Raw genomic sequence first — 21,410 nt, 5'->3', positions numbered from 1 at the left:
GAGAGAGAGAGAGAGAGAGAGAGAGAGAGAGAGAGAGAGAGAGAGAGAGATTTATAACAACAAAAAGTAATAACAATTGAAGCAGCAGAGACTGAGATATCCAAACTTTTAGTCCATAGTCGGAGTCAAGCTCATAAAACGCCACAGTGCCCTTTAAAATGATTTAGGAGTGAACTATTCCTATCAATCTACATTTGACTCTGACTGGATCTTGTTTTCGTTTTTATGTTTTGAAGCACCAGGAGCCAGAGGGCTTCCAGGGCCCATCGGACCACCAGGGCATCCAGGTTCTGCTGGACCTCCGGGTCCGGCTGGAAGAGTAGGCCTCCCTGGACCCACAGGTAAAATATCACGATGGGACCTTTGAGTGTCATCTGCTCATTTGAAGATGGTTTGAAAAAGCTCTGACAGTTGACACTTGTTTCACTTGTTTAACATGATTGATGGATTGATTAATGGATTGATTGATGGATTTTCATTTTGGTGTTTAGGTCCAAAGGGGGACAGAGGTCTTGCAGGGGTTATAGGTCTCCCTGGCCCTCCTGGTCCACCGGGTCCCCCGGGGACGATCTCCTCTTCTGTCCAAGTGCGCGGTGACAATTTTTACGTGGACAATCAAGGTGAGCTGACTGTTCCACCACAAATTGACTCTTTTACAGTGACTTAGAGCTAAATTGTTCCAGATGGCCTTCAATGAGAAGTCAATGTTACAGACATGGTTGAATTCTGACACAAGAACAATTGTAAAACCATTCAAGCATTTATTGTTTGTCTGAGTTGATGCCAAAACCAGAGATCCATTTTGATGAATAATGTGCTTCACCATGTTCAAAAACTCCCATATCTCATATGTTATGTTCATCCTGTTCTCTCTGCAATAATTGTGTGATTGGGTCAGCTGGATTTGTATGAATGAAAAATGGTTTAAAGGGACACAGGTGGAGCATATTGCAGCTGTTACCAAGTGTTTAAGTGAGCAATATGTGTCTTTAGCTTTCAGTGAAGGACTCACGTTTGTAATGGAGAGGGTATAGTTTGTTTGCAGCAGAGGGCTGGCTTAGATTTACTTTAATTGTTTCCATATGTGCTGCTGTTGCTTAGCCACTGTTTACTGCAACCTCATTTAACACCACCAACAATAAAGCCAAATACATGCACATAAATCACAAGATTAGCTCAGATAGTTCAAAAAGGAAAATATTGAGACATATTTTTTTATTCATCTTATCCACTTTAATACATACGTTAATACAGCTTTACTTCTTTATCTAGCCTACTTACCTCAAAAAGACACATACAGTGTTAAACACAAATAAGTTTCTCATGGTTTGAAACTTGATATAACTAACTAGATATGACATACATGTGTGCAAAAATGATATCTCTCACATTTAAAACCTGGTCTCACCACAGGGAGGCAGTAGAAGTCCATGCTGTAATCGTTACCTCATGGAGACTGCTGGCCCCGATTAGGCTGTTGGCTGCATCTGCCTTTCTGAGCTCAGAACTGTGTCTGCGGGTCTGGAAATATGTCGATTTGGGTCTGTGGGACCATGTAAGCTGAGGGGGGCCAACTGGATGTAAATCAGGCCTAATTTGTTAGCTGTCAGCACGACAGTGCGTTTGGGGGAACAGGCCGCGGCCCGGAGCCAAAATCTGGGCTAGCTATAAACGAGGGAGGAGATAGTCTGCCACTCATGTGGAGTTTCTTGGGGAGGCAGCCAGGCTCGAGGAGACTGTAACATTAGAAAATTAGTTCCAGAGGGAAATCTGCTCTTTCTAGACCCTTTCTGTGGACTGAAGCCATAATGTAACAGCGCTTTCTCAAAATGGGGGGGGGGGGAAGACTCTGAGCATATGTTCAAGTGGAGAGGAAGTGTGTTGTGGTTGAAAACAAAATTTATACTTACAAGCATACTTTAAAATACCATACATGCTGAGAACAAGGCCCAACCTCCGCCTCCTGAATGAAGATAGATCGTGTCCAAGCATTTACTGCTCCATTAAACGGGACCTCTTTTAGAGGGACCAGCTGTTCCTGCCGATCACTGTCCCACTGCATTTAATCCTGCTGTTGACTGCTGATGCATGGTGACCCTTGATGTCTAAACTCTTATGTTAGGTTGAAAAAAAGGATCCCACCCCCTGAGGTCCAGGCTGATGGGGAGATCCCAGTAGGACTATGGATGCAGCAAACAGCTGTTGGAAAGGCATGTTGGAAACAACGATTTTGTAGACATGTCTGAGATGTAGCCATACAACACAGGAAACTAAGTCTGTGACAGTAGCAGAGGCAGATTTTCTATCTTCAGATCCACGTTGTGTTTCGAAATCAGAAAGAAACTGGGTATCAAATACAAAATCAAGTCAACATTTTGGATTGGTTTTAAATGTTAATTTGACTACATCTGTGAGGAAACTGTGGAACAACAACAACATACTTTGCATTGCATTTCATTGTTTATCTCACTGCCCCGAAAGATCTCCAAACCTCAGTCAAGTATTTTGACACATGTAATTCAACTGCTTTGGAGGTCTGTTGAGCTGCAGAATACTGAGTATAATAGGTGTTTGACGTGGTCAGATGCATCCATGGCTACCCTGAAGTGTGACTATGATGGGGTCTACTGTGTCCTTATTTTCTTTTTGGTGCACTTCCTTCTCTATTTAGAGGCTGCTCATTTGTGATCAGATCACCCAAGATGCATTCAAGTGCTAAGAGACAGAGGGAAGGTTTGCAAAGAACGTTTTTTGCTCACCAATAAGAGGCAAAAATGTACAAAACATTGATATTTTCAAAATTTTATAAGGGTTATAATGTAATTTTTTTTTGGAATTTAATAGAATCTACTTCATGCTAACATTTCTGTCTGTGGAGCACATATATGACATATAATTATAAGTGTTAAGATATGGGAACCTTAAGTTAAACATGGTCAAAATGATAAGCTGTAAATTCCTTTCTTGCCCCTAAATGACCTGAGTCAAGTATTCTCCGTTATCTTTTGTGCAAAGGTTAAACAGAACTCTTTTGTCTTTCTCAGAGGAGATCCTTGTCCGTCCAACTGTCCCTGCTCCTCAAATCCTAGTCGGGCCTCCCGGTCCAACTGGTCCTGTCGGTCCCTCAGGTATGAAAGTACATCTATCCTGCCCACAGGTTAGAGGCAAACACCATATATATATATATATATATGCATTTTAAACGTGTAGCATGAAAGCTTTTAAAATTTGAGCCTTTTATAGCAAATGCAAAATGTCCCTTTGTTGTGTGCAAACACAGTTAAAGTGATTACATTTATGGAAAGTTTTAAGTGAAATATTGATAACATGGGGATTTAATGTTTATTTTGTAAGTCCTGGCAAATCTCCCTCACCGGGCAGTGTCATTTCTGAATTAAATCAAACTGTTAAATTGACCAAATTGAGTTTTGACATTGCACAATAGTCAGAGCCAAACTTGAACATTTTGACACTCATCCCCTTTATGTGTGAATGACACTACAGGCCCTCCTGGACTGAGAGGACCCGCAGGGATACCAGGTCTGCCGGGACGAGATGTGAGTATCTGAATCTGTTAATCAATAAAATATGAATGTATGACTGGCATCATTTAAACATGCGCTTCTTTTTTATTGACATAAGGGGAAGGAAGGCCACCAAGGCAAGCATGGGGATCCTGGGCCTAAAGGAGATCCAGGGGAAAGGGTAAGGCTGAACTTGTCCTCGTTGTTGGGTCAGCAGGCTGGCTGAACGTATATGATTCTGATGAACCATTCAAATGCTTTCTGTTCTACGGTTTTTAATGGTTCCTAGCTGTCATGCAATCATAAACACATTAAAGGTGAACAAGACTTTCTTCAAAGACTCACTCCGAGCTGTGACCAATCCTTCTCTCTCTCTCTCTCTCGCTCTCTCTCGCTCTCTCTCTCTCTCGCTATAGCTCTCTCTCTCGTCCAAGTCCAGGCCTCACTAATCAGGGCAGACATGTCGGGTCCCCTCTTTTATCTCTCTTTGGCTCTCTAGTGGGCCTCTGTCTTTAAACCTGATCTCTTACCTCTACTAGCATGACTTTGGATTGGAGATGTGCTGCAGAGGTAGATTAGAACGAGGGGCTGGTCAAATGTGTGTGTGAGCAGGAGTCCTAAATTAGTCCTCTCTGTTCTTTCTCTACCAGGGGCCTCCAGGTGTAGCGGGCGAGCTGGGCCTTTCTGTGAGTATAAGGTTATTGTGTTGCATCAAACGCACACACACACACACACACACACACAGATTATTAGTCTCTGTTTCCACAGGGAGCGCCGGGGCCAAAAGGAGAGCCAGGAGAAGGTTTGCATGAGGTAAGTGACATTAGGATCTTCCCCCCCTTGAGCTCATTTGAAAAATTGTCCTAAACTAAACATGATGGGGTTATTCAGGGCGAGGCCGTGCAGCAGCTCAGGGAGGCCCTTAAGATCCTGGCCGAGCGGGTCCTGATCCTGGAGCACATGATCGGTATTCATGGTGAGAGAATAACAGAGATGGAGGAAAACACTGTTAATTTTTTTATTTTTAGGAAATATGCGTGATCTTTTTCCTGGCTGAAAGTAAGATGAGGAGATTGATACCACTCTAAAATGTGTCTGTTAAGGCCCTGACACACCAACCTGATAATCGGCTGTTGCATGGTCTAGCGAGGCTGGGCACTCAGACTTAATGACTAATCTGATCGATGGAGTGCTAACCCGGAAATGACAATCGGCTTTCAAAATTTGACGAAAATCTTTGTCGATCTGACAGGAAGACAGATTCAGCGACTGTATGTACTATTTCTCTCTTAAAATGTTTTCAGAAACAAGTTTCAGTGAACTATTTTTGTAAAATGCAAGACTGTATTTCTGGTTTTCATCTTTTGGGTGACAATACAGATTAGCGCCGCCTGCTGTTACGGAGACATATTATGTCTTGCGCACCTGCAGGACATTTGCTCAAGTCGGCGTCGCTTTGGTGTGTTCTGAGACACTTTTTGGACCTCGGGGAGCCAACCGATCAGTCCAACTGCCTTTTTTGCCAATAGTCAGCAGTCGGGTTGGTGTGCCAGGGCCTTTAGGTATAAGGCTACAGCCAGCAGCTACAGTAAGCTTAGTACAAAGACTGGAAGCAGTAGCTAAACTGCTGTTCCTCACTCTGACAAAAGGTAACAAAATCCACCTATCAGCACCTCAAAAGCTTGCTCAACATGTAATTTCTTATTTGTTTAATCTGAAAAAAACCAAGCAGATATTCTGCCGTTTTATGGCGGTTGTATGCTGGACTAAGTGGTCGCCAGCCAACCAGTAGCTTACTGCTACCTGCCAATCAGACACTGAACCCAGAGTTAGCCCCAGTGCTGCGCCATTGGAGTGTAAATGTGTGTGAGTGTTTATCTGATGAGCACCTTGTACGGCAGCCTCGGCCACAGTGTATGAATGTGTGTGAATGGTTCCATAACTACGGCAAAGCGTAGTCGTTATTACTAGAAAAGCATTATATAAAAAACTTTCCATAAATGTAGTTTTTTTCTTTTCAGTTTTTTACAGATTAAACACACAAGATTTCATGTGTTAATTAGTGAGTCTTAAAGATGCTGGTAGAAGGATTTTGTTACCCTTTGAAAGAGCCAGTCTAGTTGTTTACACCTATTTCCGGTCTCCTGGCTGTAGCTTCATATTTAACAAACAGACACACAAGAGATATCAGTCTTTTCATCCACCTACAGAAAGCAAATAAGCATATTTCCCAAAATGTCAAACTAAGATCAGCGTTTTTGATGATTGTGTGTCTGTCTTTCATGTCTTTTCACAGAGAACTCTGAAGGATCTGGATTTGGCAGCATTTCGGACCCCCTGTCCTTCTCTACCATAAAGACCAAGCGTCTTCAGCCTGTTCAAACCCTTCCACAAGCTCCAGTACTGGGGAAGAGACAGAGACAATCTCCCCTTTGAGCTTATGGTCTAATTTTGTGTGGATGTAACTGTGATGAATGTGGCAAATGTGGCTTGACTGGACATACACTTTTTTTTATATCATGTTTGTTATATTACAATTTGTTTTCCCATTGCTGTATTTTTACAACTGTTAAAACTAAGAGATTTGGAGCTTTTTATCCACATGAAAGGCTTTATTGAGTCTTTTTTTAACCCTGTTGCTACATGCTCTTAGTCTACTTAACCTTGGGAGCAGCACTTGTACAATGTTGTACAATGACATATAATCTCATAAAGTGTTATGAGGATTTTGGCGTCTTTCTTTACTCAGATAACACATACTAAACACATCTGTTTCCTTGGCTCATGTTGCAAAGCTCCTCAGGTTTCAATGTGAGTTCCCGAGAGCCGGACCCAAAATATACTATTTAGTGTCAAACACATTCTTGGAACAACCTCAGGGTTCATCTTGTGTTAGCCTGTCAAACATATTTCTTCCTTTCTCTCCTTTCGGCCTCTCTCTGGTTGTTCTGCCTTGTTAAAACTGAGGTAAGACATGACAGGCAGCCAACAATATCTGCTTAGAGTAAAGTTAGGTAAAATGAATAGCATCTGGAGAGCGCACATCTGGAAAGCAAAAGGAGGAGATGCTGAAACAGTTGAGTTTTGGTCTGAAATACGTAACCCCTGATTGGCTCCAGTGCACCTTTGTGCGATGGAGCACTAAACAGGATTACACTGACTTCTTCATAAACTGCCTCTGAGATTTGTCTCTAAACTGATTTGATTATTGTAATAAGTCTCTGAGAGACCAAGTCTGTTGATCTCTGAACAATGCTTTGACCTTGCCTGGTACAATCTTTCTTTCCTCTATTACAAGGTTTATGTGTAAAAAGGAATAGTTTGGCATTTTGGCATATAAGCTCATTGGGTTTCCTGCAGAGAGTTGGAAAAGAAGATTTATACCACTCTTATGTTTTGTATGCTAAATATGAAACTGGAGCCAGTTAGCTTAGCTTAGTACACAAACAGATAGAATCAGCTAGCCTAGCTGTGAATGACTAGACCAAAATTATGAGCAGCTTCTGACTTATAACTAAAGAGTTGGGCAATTCTAATAGCAAACGTAAATAACTTCCAATGTTAACACTAGTAAATCAATTCAGCTAATTTTAGAGCAGGTTGAATGATTAAGTGCGTAATTTTTTTTAATAATGATGAACGTCCAATACATTCAAGCCATTACCATATATTTTGATAAAGCTTATAAGATTCATCTCCTCAAAACTCTCTCAGTAGTAGTTCTTAGTATGTCTCTATTTCTTAGCATGGCCACGTTAACAAAATTCTTCAAAATTCTGAAGAGTCCATGTTTTTTTAGTCCTACGTGTCCTCCTTGGTTACAAGCAAGTGACTGGTGTGGGGGTGGTGCGCAATCACGGAAAGCTCGTACCATGTTGATGTTTGCTGTGGCTCAGTGGTAGAGCGGTTGCCTGCCAATCGGAAGGTTGGTGGTTCGATCCCCGCCCCTGCCGTCATTGTCGAAGTGTCCTTGGGCAAGACACTGAACCCCGAGTTGGCCCCGGTGCTGTGCATCGGAGTGTGAATGTGTGTGCATGTTTATCTGATGAGCAAGTGGCACCTTGTACGGCAGCCCCGGCCACAGTGTATGAATGTGTGTGAATGGTGAATGTTTCCTGTAGATGTAAAAGCGCTTTGAGCAGTCGTTAAGACTGGAAAAGCGCTATATAAATACAGCACATTTACAATTATGTTGTTGTCATTACTTAGAATTCTCAATAGGGGAGACTTAGACTATGCATTATTGCCAATTCTCCTGCTGCAGTTCACAATTTTGCGGGAACCAATCACAAACTGGCTTATCTACCTGGTGCGCTATTGGTGGGGTTAACAGTGAAGATAGAGAAGCAACCAAGCAGCTTCTTGTTTACATTTAACATAGCGGCCATCAAACGCCACCAAAGCGCAGCAACCCGTTGCGGCTGTCGCTTATACGTCACGCGGATCGTTTGTCTGATTGCTTGGAGGGCTATCTAATTGCGTACAGAGTCATTTGAACTATGCCCGTTGGTCCCGCCTCTTGTGGAGAGAAAAGACAGAACGGACTCCCCAGACCAACACTCAATCTCAAATCTGTTGAGCTTGGCTTGGTCTGGTGATAGACAGACTAGGTCTGGCACCAAAAATGGCCCAACTCAAGGCACCAACCAAGCATTTGAAAATCTGACTCCACGCAATTGGATAAAACTTCAACCAAGTAGTAGTAGTAATAGTTAATGAGTAGCATTACTCAATGCCAGAGTAACTCACTGAGCAAATTCAAATTGTGCCCCCGCGAAAACTCTGGATTTCCAGGGTAATGAATATGTAACACAACAAATTAAGCAGTTTTAAGATAGTTATGGGGTAAGACTAACTTTAATGAGTGGTAGAAAGATGTGTGACTCCCAACGGGAAGTTTTCTTTTAGCTTCGGACAGAGCCAAGCTTGCTCCTTCCCCCTGCTGAGTGCTAAGCTAAGCTAAACGGCTCCTGGCAGCTGCTTTTACAACACACGCATGAGAGTGGGATCAATTTTCTAAATTGACTCTCTGCAAAAATGAAGACCAAAATTGTCAAACTTTTCAAAAGAGATGGACCTGTCTGTATCTGTTATTTCTGATAAATTATGTTAAGAGGGTTGAGTCTACTGATTACCGTTTAAATACTTCTGTTGTGTCCTGTGCATGTTTCATTACCTTTTATACTATACAATGTTGAGGTGTGCTTTGTTGTTTAATTTGCGAGACATTGTACTCAGCAGTTATGTATCTGTGTTCATCATTGAAGTAAGATTAAAGTCCCAACAACAAAGGAATTCATTTCGTAGTGCCACGACTTTATTGGACATGATTACATTTACACACATACTGTGCACCACAACCTCACAGCATGCCAAGACAATTTACAGCTTCTACTTCTTTTCATCCTTCTGTCTTTTCTCCTGGTTTGACTCCTGCTCTTTGTCCTCTCCATGGGTGATCACATAACACAAGATCTTGTCGTCAAGGTTACAAGTGACATCCAGAGGAAAGTTTAAAAAACATCTGATTTACCGGCAAGAAAACAGGTAAACTTTTTTTTATATATATTTTTTTATCCAGAACTCTTGTGATGAGGAGAGCTGTCAGGTTTGCTATTACATCTATAGACAAATACAGAGCTGGCTCTTGCCATTTCAATTAGCACATCAGAACAGAGAGATAAGTGCGGTTATGTATCATTGTCATATATTCCACTCTGGCCTCTTTATGCACCCTTTCATCTGTGCCTTGTCTTCCTGTTTCTGTCTTACTACATAGCCTACTGATGTACCCCATCCCCTCCTCCTCCTCCTCCTCCTCTTCTGTCTGTCTCTCTCCTCTTGTTTTTCCTGTCTACTGAACTGAGACATGTTGATATGAGGCCCGCTTGCCTGGCCACAAGGGAACAAGTCTCTGGTGCTTTTGATCAGTTGCAAGATCAGACATGTCCACCGCTCCCCCATGTACACTCCAGTGACTGATCATGCAGTATAATGGGCAGGCACAGACAACCAAAGATGCACACCCACACATGTTCTTTCTGTAGATCATATAAGGATGGCCACACACACATACATACAAACAAACGGACGCACGGCGCTCACAGTGGGGTGGCTTGTTTGCTGGACACGAGAGAGCGAGAGAGAGATGGTGTGTGTGATTTCCCATTTCTTGCCCTTTGACAGTAAGATGGATGATTGCAATCACAGGAGCCATCAGTGAGACAGAGTGGAGGTCTATGGGGCAGTGAGACACAGCCATGGGAAACCAGCCGTCAGATTACTGCACCGCGCTGCTATGGGAACACTGCTGTTTATTTGTCTGGGGGTTTTGTTATTTCATATGCATTTTCTTTTCTCTTCCCCCCCCACCCCACCCCACCCTTTGTGCAGTCTTTTGATGTACAGAGCATAAAAGCTTCCCCATAAAATATGTGTAGGCTGTGTGACAGGGAGACATTTCACAACATAGTAAGCCTACTGTAAGTCAATATGTCTCTTCAAACCAGTACAAATGTGACAGATTTCATAGCGATTAGACTGGTCTCTTTGATCCCTTGAGAGAATGTGAGGCAGACTTTTCACTCCCCAGTCAACGGATGTTTTTAAGAGAAACATCTGTTGCTGTACAAATGAGATTACTGAGTCTCTCGCCAGGGGCCATGTAGGTTATGAATGGCACTGTTAGTGAAGAGGGGGTCTGGAAGAGAGCAGAGAAGGATCTTTGTAATAAGCTGGAGCTGATAGTTAAGGGGTTTACATCAAATTAAATTGCTTTAGATTCTGGGTATTCATCAGCGCTTACCTTCAACTAGTTCAACAGTATCGCCACCGCCAGTATCTTGAATCACTATCGCATATTGATACATCCAATATTTCACCTTGTTGCCAAGCAACAACTCACCTCATCCTGTGTAAACTTGTCAGCTTGTGACATGAGGTGATATTTAATCCTGCAGGAGAGCAACAGGAAAGAAGAATTACAGTTCCCATCTCTTTGACTTTGAATTAACTGCGATCTGTATTTCACTGACCATGATATGCATTGTCTGTATCCCGGAACTTTGGTAGTGATTTACGTTTTTGTACTAAGCAAAGTAATTCATAATTCATCTAAGGAACAGTGATTTCTGTGGTGTGTGTGCAAACTGTCCCCCTAGGGACTCCTGTTCTTTGTGGGTCAAAGACCTCGAAGGCGAAGGAGAATCGTCTCCTCTGGGTCACAAAACACAAAAGCACAGGTAAAACTGCAAGTATTACAACTGTAAACGGTACAGTGACCTGGTTTCACATTACACTTAATGTGTCATTTTCTTAATTTCCTTATGTTTTTTTTGCAAATGCTAAAGTTCAACACAGAAAATCAAGACTATGAAATATTGCACACATCAAGATTATAGTTGACTGAGTTTCCCTTTAAGAGACAATAAAAGCAACACTGAACTAAAATTGAAACTAAGCATGAATAAATTATCACACAATTAGGGGTCCCAGTCAAAGCCAAGTTACAGTTCTAGTGTGGTGTACGAGAAAAAAATGGAAAACCAAACTGTTAACATTGGATTGTTATCAATCTATTTTATTATCTATTTTGCACTCCTGTTTTTCAGCACTGCACACAAAACTGATAATAGATTTAATATGAAATAAAATTGCTGGTATATAAATAAATCTAGTTAACATCAGAATTCCAATTAAAATAATCAAAGTTTTTCTGGAAAGTAAATTAACACTGATTAGAAGACTAACACAATCATCACAACCTTGATACTGACACATTTCAATGTAGGCACATTGTAAAAGAGTAAGACTATTAATTACAGGTTAAATAGGTAAGTCAGTGTGAGATATAGATTGTACCTTCTGAAATAGAGCATGTTATGTGGAAATCAAAATCCAGTCATGCTTTTCAAATCTGTGCCTTTACGACTAATAGCTAATAAATACTCACCCAGGCACAAGTATCCCTTAGGTTGCTCTTTTTGATGACACTGTCTCTCTTCTGGTCCATGAAGGTGAAAGCCTGCAAGCTGAGGGCAGTTACACAGGTTACCATGAGAGGCAGTACAGCTCCACACAAGGCGGAAAGATGTAGAGTATTATATGAACACAGCATCTGCCCTCTTACCTCTTCGAACTCCAGGATTTGGTTCCGCTCCAACAGTCGTCAGCCGTCGGAGCCTCCTCCTTCTTGGCCTTTTTGGGTGCAAGTAACATAACAGATGTGTCCCATGAGAGAGGACGTCCACAGCGTTTCCGTTGAGTCAGACCAATGTGAGGTTTGACTCAGACTCAGTCCGCAGAAACACCAAAGACATACACTAGCTGATTATATTTCTGTTGTATTCAACCTTTTTTCCCTTGATGAAATATGATATCCAGTTTGTATCCATGTACTGACCAGAAATTGCAATAAAATAGGAAGCAATAGTTAATAACAAGTTAACGAGTGCAATAAACATGCTAGAGATCCCGTACAGCCTCTTAATCGTCAGGCGGATCTTCTTGCGGTCTTCTTTGTTATCAGATGAGCTCTAAAGAAACAATGAGGAGAGTACCCTTTCTGTGTGTAATACTAGGTCAACTGTCCAGCACCTGTTCTGTGCAAACGATAGAGGCCATGCTGTACATGCTTCCCACAGCAGAAAGGTATTGAATGAGGACATGACAAACAACCTTCAGAACATGTAGTGGATCTATATTTGAAAACGTTACGCGTGATTGTACTCACAGTAACTAGATATGCTTATAACTCCTTCATGTGCATGAATGGGATTATGACAGGGATGAGGGGTCTGGATGTTCTGGCCGTCTGAAAGCATTACTGCTGATAGATCTCAGCGGTTTCAACAGCTGTTGAGCATCAGCTCATTATGGGGTGCAATATTATTCGCTTCCCTTGTGCCTGCAGGAAATGTCTCATTTGACAGTGTAAAGTGTTAATTCTGTGTCAAGGCACTAACTCAGAGGTGTAAATTTAAATGATCCACATCACAGCTTCTGATTCCTATCAAGTGACTCCTAAAGCGTGCATGTTCACCTCCTCCTCCATTCTCTTATTGCAGACAATACATGAAGGACAGAAAAAACATCAGCAAACTGAGCAAGGCTGTGTAAATACATAGTGCAGCTGTCTTTCTTTTTAACAAGCCGTGCAATAGGTATGAACAAAGAGGTCAAACAACACTTTTAAAGTAATTGAGGTCAGTGTTGCAATCAAGATATCAATGATGTGCAGACACAAAGCAAGCACTCGGAGTGCTATTTTAGGGATGCATGGCCTACTACGACACAAGCATCGAACATATGGTGATCAACAGTATACCAGATCCAGGCATGATGAACATGACTCAGTGCTAACCCCGCAGGTATACACGTAAGAGACAAACAGGCAGGTATTCATGTACTTTCTGGAGTTGTCTCTAAAAATTGCCTCCCTGAACCAAACAACAGGTTACACATTCATTCCCACACTTCCTCTGAATACATTATATCCCGCTCCTTTTGCATCTTTTCATCATGTATCCCACATCACATTTTCTTGATATTAGCCCACTAATGAAATGTAAATGTAAATGTGCTGTATTTATATAGCGCTTTTCCAGTCTTAACAACTGCTCAAAGCGCTTTTACATCTACAGGAAACATTCACCATTCACACACATTCATACACTGTGGCCGGGGCTGCCGTACAAGGTGCCACCTGCTCATCAGATAAACATTCACACACATTCATACTCCGATGCACAGCACCGGGGGCAACTTGGGGTTCAGTGTCTTGCCCAAGGACACTTCGACAATGACTGCAGGGGCAGGGATTGAACCACCAACCTTCCGATTGGCAGGCAACCTCTCTACCACTGAGCCACAGCCGCCCCACTCTTGACCACTCTGACCTGAACACGCTGACCACTCTTCAAAAAATGTTTCATTCTACCTTTTCATCCATTCCATTTTAGCAGTGTGTAAAGTCCCCTTGCAAAAGTGAAACCTGCATGAGATAATGTGTCACAGTTAACCTTTGATCACCTGTATTATTTGTCAGTAAGTTGTAACTTGATGCTAAAGTTGAAAGTGAGGATTTTGACATATTTGGCAAACAGACACAGTTTACTGCGATGAATTGTCTCAAGCTAGTCTTGTCTTTGCAAGCTCATTTGTCTCATTTTCATTTCACATTGTAATGCAATCAGCAGACATTCAATTACGCCTGATGTAAAAGTTGAGCGTAGCCTACAGTGAAGGGAAAGTTTACTTTTTTTGGGATAGTGCAAAATCCATGTTTTGGATTTCAATAGATATAAATAAAATGAAATCAACAGTCTCCAAGACAATCAGGGGTGCTTGCTGATAAATAGATTTCATCAGGTGGACAGTATGTCCCACTGTCACAGAGACTCTCTCGGTTCAATCAGCTTCCGATTGATTCTGCTGTTTTCACGAGTGAAACCATTGTGTCAAGTTTTCAACCACGTCGGTTCTGCCTCTGTTCCTCCTCACCGCCCTGCAGGCCGTACAGTAGTGTTCAGCCCAAAAGGTGGGCTGGTGCACGCTGTAGCTCCCTCTCCAGTCCAGGTGCTGCTTCAGCCGGGCCGGGTTGCGCCTCAGCATCAGCAGGTACCGGGCCAGCCCTCGCACTGTGGGGAAGTCGTCTACGTGGATGAAGGCCTGGGGGGGCAGGAAGCGCTCATAGTTCTGCCTGGAGGGACCCAGGACCACCGGGATGGCACCGGCACGCACCGCGTTCCACAGCTTTTCTGTGATGTAGTCGGTGTGCTGCGAGTTCTCCAGCGCCAGGTAGAACTGGTACCGTCCGACCAGCCGCACCACGCTGCCGCCGCTCTCCTCCGGTAACGGCCGACCCGCGCGCCCGAACACATCCACCTGGATGTACCGGCGGAGCTGGTAGTAGAGGGCCACGCGCGCATGGGACTCCGACCAGTTGCTGATGACCCATGCCAAGAGGCGGGGCCGGAGGAGGTGTAAGCGCGAGGGTGCGCGGAGCGGGTGAGCAAAGCGGTTCTGGAGACCATCGATTCTATGTTCACGGGGGAGCAAATACCCGTACGGCAGAAAAATGTCTGAGTCTGTCCGGTAGGTCATTGTGAGGTTAAACACATCCTCAAAGCGCCACAGTACGGGTGTGTGCGCGGGGGACTCGTAGTTCATCCATATCCACTTTTGCGCACGTGGCCGCGGTTCCTGTGGCAAATCAGCGGTGCCGGCGGCAACTTCCCGGTGGTGAATGATCACGGCGTCAGCGTGCGGGTACGCGCGCCCGTCGTCGGTGAGCGTGCACCCGCCGATCTGAAAGAGCGCAAAGCAGTCCGGCAGCTTGCGGTACCGACCGAATGGATGCGTCCATATCAGGAGGGTCGCTGCGCTGTTCTCCTCAGAGACTAATGGTTCCAGCGTCAACGGGTCCGGTAAGTAGAGCAGGCAGACTCCCAGAAGGAACAGAAACCCGACGGTGGCCACACACACAGAGGAGCAGGTCCTTTTGAGAACAAGTACACAACATATCTCCTGCTGGGACAAACCTGATCGCCTTGTGAACGTGGAGCGGCCCGCTGCTCTCAAATGAGCCCCAACTCCCATCGACACCCTTCAACCTGCAGTTCCCACCAAAGTCCAAAAACCTTTTACAGAGGTCCTCTTGGTCCACAAAGTAGTAGGCTATGTCACTTCACATTTCAGGAAATGTAAAGGACAAAAATAATTGCAGCCTGCTGACACACCTTTATGTCGTCCTTTCTCGTCATTAGGCTATGTGAGCCCGAATGAGGTAGGGTGAGATAAGGAATCCAGATAACATTAGGTCCGATTGTTTGACAATGGAGCCACTGCTTCCATTTGCATTGTTTTCGCCTGTCCTATCTGTCCTCCCCAATGGTCAAAAGAGAGTAGAAAAACCCATTTGCACCAGGGAGGTAGGCTATGCTGAAACATTTTGACGTGGCAGCGTTGGTCAGGGTTCCTGTTACCGGTGAATGGGGCTTTTGTGCGGCCTGCTGACGGTCGGTTGGCCTCCCAGGCACTTTTAAGTTGGGTAAACACTTTGGCCCAGGGCGCGGTGCCCTGCTGATGAAGTAAGCAGAGGTCATTTTGTAAACCTAAAGGCATATTTTAATTTAACTTGTACGTTATTCTGTTTATAAAGGAACATTATTTTAAGACTGAGGCTTGGAGTCAATGTAGAAGACAATAGGGTTTGGAGAATTGGCCAAACTGGAGCCTAATTTAGAGTTATAGCCAATAAACTCATATTACCTTAATTTGCAAATAATCCCTTTAGATTTAATGGGTTGACTAATGAAATCTATTTCTACTTGTCAAGATAAAAAGTGTATAGGAGCACCCTCAAGCTTCCAATTCGCCCTACATAAACGCTACACGTCGCTCACCACTAGGTGTCTCCCTATACAAGCACAAAGCCCCCCTGGGAAGTGTCCCGTGCAGCCAGTGTTGTGTAGGGACACGGGGCTTTTTCTCAAAACATGCATGTTTAATTTGACCAATGAATAAACATTTAATCTGGAAATCAGGCGAGCAGCAGTGAGGCTTTGGAAAGGTTTGTCCTGAATGTTTTACATGAGCCAGCATGGCGACACCCTCTAACCAAAAATCTTAAATGTCTCACCGTTTTTATTTGGTGATCTAACCTCAACAAATACAGGAATGAAAACCAAATCTCAGATAGTGACACACTATTCTCTGTGATAAAGGATCAACGATCCAGATCGTCGTTATGTGAGTGCATTCTGATCAAAAAATAATGAAAAAATGATAAGGCGGCGGAGTTGGAAATCCTGCACTGTGTTGTGTCTGATCTCTGGTGGCCAGGAAAAACACAGCGTGACTGGGACAACATTATGCCTCCCCGCAGACAGAGGATGTCATGAAGTCTGAGTGTGAGTGGAAAAAAATGGCAGACAAGGAGGAGTGGGAGGAGATGAAGCAAGAAGCATGTGTGTCTCCACTGGGTCCTCCTCCTTCCTGTTATCCATTCACTTTTCTTCACCATGGAGGATCTCATTGTGTGTTTGTGTAAGTGCGTGCGTGCATGTGTGTGTGTGTCTAGTTATCCCCATAAGAGGTTTTGTGTTCTTTCTGCATTATTTATCCTCCCTTTCATCTGAACAGTTCTATTTCCAGCCGATCATTTAATGTCCTGCCTGGGGTTATCTCGTGTTGGGAAGAAACTCAGCAATCTTATAAGTTATGGAGACATGGAAAGGCCCAAACATTATTAACACATGTATGTATTTCCTCTGAAATAGCAAAGGTGGTTGAGGTCAGGAAATGACACGTAGGAATGAGTTTTGTTTGTCTTCTTTCAGTTCAGTTTTGTTCATTTGAATCCTTTTTTAGGTGGAGAAATTGGAGAAATAAAAAGAAATTGAAGTTGCACTGATTGGTAATATGCTGACATTATGTTCAGCTTATATTACAGTCAAAGTAATACCCAAAGCTTGGCGTTTATTTTAGTCAGTTTTTCTTTCATGCTATGAAAACTTTTTTTTGTCATCAATCTCTTTTATTTGCTGTTGCATACCTTGAATCTCAGCAAAACAGATCAGTGCCCAGGTCATTTTTTATGGACAGTGTTAATACTCTTATGAGAATTAGGTAATGATTAGTGTTATTAAAGGGCAACCCCCCCCCCCCCCCCCCCCCCCCCCCCCCCCCCCCCCCCCCCCCCCCCCCCCCCCCCCCCCCCACACACACACACACACACACACACACATTTTGCAGACAGAAGTCTTTCTCTAGCTTTGTATATTTTCCAATCCCGTGTTTTCTGCAACATTCCTGTTTGTCAGAAGTAACACTGTGTATCTGTGTGTGTGTGTGTGTGTGTGTGTGTGTGTGTGTCATACCAGCACAGAGAGAAGCATTCAGTTGTTGATGGGACCCCCAGGTCTTCACTCATCTTCCCTATTGATTTTCTCTTGCTTTCCTTTTTGCACTCCCAGGGGATGGGATGTCTCAATTGGTCCCGGCCAGTGGAAGAGAGTGTGAGCGATAGACAAACAGATAGAATATGAGGGAAGGAGAGAGAGAGAGAGCAAGAGAGAAAAGAGCAGAAAAAAACCCTGAAGAACGTGAAGAAAGAAAGAGGAGGTAACGGCAGGAGGGGCCTGCGAGCTCCCTGATCGCGGAGGCCCTCGCCGACCCCTGACCTTGATCATGACCCCAGAGGTTACCCCAGAGGTCAGAGGTTGTGTGAAAGTGCCACTGCGGCGATTCACTCCACTGCTGGCTGATGATGATCTTATGCAGCCTCCCCAGCCTGTCTGACATGATCAGTGTTGCTCTCTGCCTGCAGCTCCCAAGGGCCTCGCATCTATCTCTAAGCCGGCCACACAAGGCCAGCTAAAAGCACCTTACAGGCAGAGTCAATGAGCAGCAGGACAAGGGACACAAACTCAGAAAAGTGGGAAAGCTAGAGAACAGAATGGCTGTTTTATTTTCTACCCTGTAGCTATATTTTGGGGCGTAATATCTATAGTTGTATAATGGCCCTGACCCAAAGAATGTGTGTTCATTTCTCCATGTTTAAACTTTGACCAAATGTACATGACCTGATGAGTCTTTTTAGAGGCTACATCTGTGGGCCCCAACATGTTCTGTATGCTATCCAATAGTCAAGAATAATTTACGCTGTGTTTTTTCCCTTCTCTCTAATTTTAACATAGGGTGTAGTAAAAAGACAAGTGAGGGGGGAAAAAACCCTCAAGTCATTAAATGCCAGACGCCATGAGCCTCAGTAGCAGGAACATGATAATTTGTAGGTGGATTGATAACTCCGACTCTTACTTGTTCCGACTTACACTGTGTACCTCCGACTGCTTCAAAGTAATCCAGATTCGAGTGAAGCTTCAGTCAAATTGGCAGAGATACTGTGTGCTGAAATTCGGAGAGTTTGAGAACAACGCCTGCAGTACAAAATCAACTGATTTGTAATGTTTAGAACAAAGTTTGCATTAAGATACATTTACAAAATGAAATCATTACTTTACTAGATACAATTTTGCATTAAAACACAGTAAAAGGGCTACATACAAAAAGCATTGATAGCCTTCCTTGAAGCAGAATTTAAGTAAAAAATCAAAGATCTTACATTCATTAGCTATAGAAACAGACATGTTTAATTGTCTCCCTGATGAGAAACTGTGTAGTATCTTATGTGTTTTATGCAAAAATTGAAGATGAAGTCCATTTTATTATTGTTCATTTTATCATAATTTAAGCGTTGCATTTCTTTTACCAAAATGTTCGTCATTAGTGACGATTTCTTTTGGATGGACAATTGTAAAAACCTGTTTAGGGATTTTAGAAAGGAAATATTTGGACTTGTTTGCAGTGTAATGTTACATGGAAGAGGTTTTACTCATGTTTCACCACTTCAACTGTGTTTTTCGGTGTCGTGTGTATGACACAATAACTAACATAACTACAAAACAAAAAAAAAGTAACTGTATCACCGAACAGTATTTAAAACATTTATCATTGTGTTATCTATGAAGTTCAAAGTCAGCATTGTTAAATAAATGTGAAACATGTCTCAACAAATACCATGCATTTTGGAGTTACCATCAGATTGTACTATTTATTGATAAGATATTAATGAATACTTTTAATTTCATAGTAATATCAGTGCCATAAAATTATAGCATCTTCCTTTTAGTTTTGGGAATGTTTTTGTGTGTTAGTAGGAGAAAACTCTACAAACACATCATAATGGACACACTGCAAAGCTTCTAAGCCTGTAGGGATTATCTCAGACCTGTATTTCTGGTTTGGCTTAATGATAGGTAGCATCACAGGTCCTGCAGGCCAAGCCAAGGAAACACTGATTAACATGGCGGAAAGGGAAAGAAATGAGAGGATTAAACAGGATTCATTGGTTCATATGCAGTATTTAGTCTAAAAGGCATTCATTATGTATTTCATAGTGCAGACCTGATACAGAAATTGGCACACATTATGCTGCTGTGTGACATTTTTCATAGCAAGCAGTTGTTCCTATTTGCATGTGACTGAGTGTCAAAGGCAAACTAAATAAAAACTAATAAAATAAGGCTATTGCTAAATTGCTAAAGCTATTGAGGCTATTAGTTGAGCACTGAGTACCATTCATAATGTTGGAGGAGACACAAATAGCTTCCAATCAAATCAAGTAATGACCTGAAAGTTGAGCTAATTCAAAACACAAAAATACCCACCTTTGTATCCACACAAGTGAAGTGTAAGAGCTGTTATTATCTATGGCAAATTCTTGTGTTATTTTTAGTGAATGCAATTAAAGTGCAATGGCTGTGAAGAAATTAAAATGATTAGGGGAAAAAAATAAAACATGAAAATATTTATTTTAAAAGATGGAGCCTCTGAGCGTTGAAGTAAAACGTGTGAACGCAGGCGTTGATTTTCCACACAGCCAAGGCCTCACGATAAACTCGACAAGTCACATTTGGGAACCCGCAAAATGCTAAAAATGAAAACAACGTGTAAAACAGATGTGTTGCTTTGATAAACCTGAGCAGCTCGGCTCCGCTTTGCAGAGCAATTGAAGGCTGAAGCTGAGGCGTGGTGGGTTTTAAGGTGAACAATCGGCACAGTTTGACGCAGGAATTTAGGGCACTCCATTCATACATACAGTGTAATTAGACAGTCTTTGCATATCCACAAGCTGAAGGGGCTCAGAGGACATGGTCAGCAGGACTGACGCCTCAGGAGCAGCCAGGGTTCAGTGTGTACCTCAAGGTCACTTTAACAGCAGATACTATGTATCATTCTGACACTCTAACCACTGGGCTGCCCTAAGGAATGCCCTAAAGTAGAACATCAGGCTGGCTTACTTATTCACATATAGTAAAATGAGAAGATCTTGAACCTGGAAATAGCGTGTGCCAGGTGGAAGTCCACTCCATCTTTTACCCATTTTTAAATGGCCAAGTTCAGCAGGTTGTCAGCAGCCTGCTTTGTTGCATATGCTGAGTTTGTATAGATCCACCATGTTTAAAAAAAAATAATAATAATATGGAGATATATATATATATATATATATATATATATATATATATACATAGATAAGTGTGTGTGTGTATTGTTGATTTTCATGATAGTATTTCATTATAATTGAATGTTTTGTTTTAACAATTTAGACAAATAATTTTAGCATGGATTCTACTTCAACAGTGCTAATTCATTACATTTGATTTCTATTTGACCTTTTATTACAATTGTCCTTTAGACACGTCCATAATGGAACAGTACAAAAGCCATTCACTGGGATCCCTCAAACAACTACAAAATATAAACATAGGCTATAGTGTTCATACATTTAATGTACTTTTTTTGTTAAATGTATGCAATTGTACTAGTGTAAATTATCAGTTTAAAAAATGTGCATTTGTTTTTATCTAAAATCCAAGTAGCTGAATGGAAACAAAAAAATCACTAACTAACAATTGCGTATATTTCATTTTGGCGGAGTAATGACAATCAATGATCATTGGTGTGATTGGGGTAATACATACATGTTGGTCTAAATGATCTTACACAGCTCCACATGGCTCAGAGAAAACAATCCTCCTGAATGCTTTTTCATTTTTTTTAATTTTTTTTAGATATGGCTTCCAAGTAGCCTCCTGGCATTATTTTGTATGAAATTTTCTTTCCATAAAACATAGGCTATTGATCACACAAACTACATCAAACATTGACTGATCTGGCGTTCACAATTTTGTGTATTTTAAGGTAATAACGAAGAGAAATTTGTTGCCAGCTCAGTTATTTACCTGTAATATCTGAATGTTGATAAAAAAAAAGCTATTTAAGCAATTATAATGGCGTTATTAAGGCAACACTCTTGTGAGCGGA

General features: G+C 42.3%; 2 protein-coding genes across 3 annotated transcripts in view; one reads left to right on the top strand and one right to left on the bottom strand.

The window, feature by feature from the left end:
- LOC117938367 (collagen alpha-1(XXVI) chain) overlaps positions 1-6,249 on the top strand; it is a 19,886-nt gene extending 13,637 nt beyond the window's left edge. Inside the window, exons 6-14 of one of the 2 annotated variants that reach the window (XM_034862898.1) lie at positions 243-341; positions 492-620; positions 3,045-3,128; positions 3,505-3,557; positions 3,643-3,705; positions 4,175-4,210; positions 4,293-4,337; positions 4,416-4,500; positions 5,821-6,249. In XM_034862898.1, coding sequence (XP_034718789.1) covers positions 243-341; positions 492-620; positions 3,045-3,128; positions 3,505-3,557; positions 3,643-3,705; positions 4,175-4,210; positions 4,293-4,337; positions 4,416-4,500; positions 5,821-5,960 — 734 coding nt within the window. In that variant the 3' untranslated portion in view covers positions 5,961-6,249. Of the gene's footprint in view, positions 1-236; positions 342-491; positions 621-3,044; positions 3,129-3,504; positions 3,558-3,642; positions 3,706-4,174; positions 4,211-4,292; positions 4,338-4,415; positions 4,501-5,820 lie in introns of both variants that reach the window. The other variant, XM_034862887.1, reaches the window with a different exon arrangement.
- Positions 6,250-13,492: 7,243 nt separating this feature from the next.
- On the bottom strand, positions 13,493-15,513 carry LOC117938375 (alpha-(1,3)-fucosyltransferase 4-like). The gene has a single exon (XM_034862926.1). It carries the CDS (start codon positions 15,120-15,122, stop codon positions 13,962-13,964), a length of 1,161 nt encoding a protein of 386 aa, XP_034718817.1. The 5' UTR covers positions 15,123-15,513; the 3' UTR covers positions 13,493-13,961.
- Between the last annotated feature and the right edge of the window lie 5,897 nt (positions 15,514-21,410).

The sequence above is a fragment of the Etheostoma cragini genome, chromosome 3 (assembly GCF_013103735.1).
Source record: "Etheostoma cragini isolate CJK2018 chromosome 3, CSU_Ecrag_1.0, whole genome shotgun sequence".
NCBI lineage: Eukaryota > Metazoa > Chordata > Actinopteri > Perciformes > Percidae > Etheostoma > Etheostoma cragini.
Note: the sequence above shows the minus strand (reverse complement) of the source record. Positions and strands in the feature narration are given on the sequence as shown.